This window comes from Opisthorchis viverrini (genome assembly GCF_000715545.1).
Source record: "Opisthorchis viverrini unplaced genomic scaffold opera_v5_40, whole genome shotgun sequence".
Classification (NCBI taxonomy): domain Eukaryota; kingdom Metazoa; phylum Platyhelminthes; class Trematoda; order Opisthorchiida; family Opisthorchiidae; genus Opisthorchis; species Opisthorchis viverrini.
This window is the reverse complement of record NW_008751694.1, coordinates 1,975,391-1,976,864: the sequence shown is the minus strand read 5'-3', so window position 1 is coordinate 1,976,864 and position 1,474 is coordinate 1,975,391. Positions and strand designations below refer to the sequence as shown.

Genomic DNA, 1,474 nt, shown 5'->3' with positions numbered 1-1,474 from the left:
ATATATAGGATATATAGGATATGTAGGATTTGCTCAAGTAGGTTTGATGAGAACTCTGGGACCAAGCCTGTGATCCAAGAAGGTGAGAACTGGCAGCCAACCGTCGAAAATAGCCTAATCCTCGTTATAAACAGTCTTGTGTCAAAGTAAACATCATTTCTTCTGCTGCACCGTTGTTAGTTCCACTCATTTGGATAAAATAAAAAAGTAGGTTGCCACCAAAGGAACACCGATCCAATAACAGTCGGTATCTAGGATATAATCATCCTTTTTTCACCTTTCTCCTTATCATTATCAACAACAACTGCACCGCCATTGTTCTACTATCATATTTGTCATTGCCATCAGTGTTACTGAGGTTACCGACCGGAATACCCATGATACATCATTGTTGTAAAACCGGTACAACTTATTAGGAGAAAACATGGGTGTGTAGAGATCCAAACTGGAAGGTGAAAAAAGCCTGATACAAGTTTGCCACAAATATCAGTACTAATGCTAGAAACAAGGACGAAATTTGCCCCGATTCGTCTCCACACCTTGCAGCGTCTCTTTGCAAGCAAAACATGGGTTTGGTGGATACTGTCCTGAAATGCGGGTTGCACCAAACTGTTTTTACCTTTTACGTTTCTTTCAGTCAAGCTATGGGTTCCCTAGCCTAAGCTTTACACTTTTGTAGGTACAGGGAAGTCCTTATTGATAGACGATAACTTTCGTGCATAGCACATAACCAGACGAAATTAGTTTGTTTGGTGAATCCAAGCCTGAGTTTATCATAATAAATTTATTGTGTAGACAAATCTTGGTGAATTCGCTGCTGGCAGCGAAGGTTGTAGGACATCGGTGAGCAAAGACCCGAAGATGCCTCAAGCTCCTGGATGCAAAAGGGCTTGAACTTGTGTGTGCCATTCCACCAATCCAGTCATGTATTCAGTTCAATGGGGCCTCTGATTTTGTTGGTGAGATAGCTACAGCAAGCTCAGACTGTGTTGAATTGGCAAGTTTGACTTTAGAGGCAACGGCAGACAGAACCCAGTGGGAATTCGGAGTTAGAAATACGGATGGCTGAAATCGAACGTTGAACTTGAAAAGTGTCGTGCGTTACTGATTGTAGGGTGTACCGCATGGTCTATCGACAAACTTGACATTGTTCAGTTTAATCACAAATACTTTCCACAAAGACGATGAGTCATACAATGTTTGGTCACTATCTGTTCATCGTGGATCTCGTATATTTTTGCCATTTTTACCCCAACTTTCAGTGTGGACAATACAACTTCCGGATTTCTAAATGGAATTCATGTCCTTGTGCGCAGTAACGGTTTGGTCACTATGCCAGTAATGATCAAACTGAAAACGTTGTGTCACGTGGATGTTGTACTCTTCCCATTTGACAAACAAATGTGTGAAATTCAACTGGGTTCGTGGAGTTACGATCCGTCAAGAGTGAATTATCGATTTTATCAGACCAAAC

General features: G+C 41.4%; 1 protein-coding gene across 1 annotated transcript in view; it reads left to right on the top strand.

Annotated features, from left to right (window-relative positions):
* The window catches only part of T265_13118 (hypothetical protein), a gene marked incomplete at both ends in the record, with an annotated part of 14,260 nt that overhangs the window by 5,435 nt on the left and 7,351 nt on the right, over positions 1-1,474 (top strand). The window contains one exon of the mRNA XM_009167271.1: positions 1,263-1,474. This exon is cut by the window's right edge and continues 486 nt beyond it. Within this exon, the coding sequence (XP_009165535.1) occupies positions 1,263-1,474 (212 nt within the window). The remainder of the gene's footprint in view (positions 1-1,262) is intronic.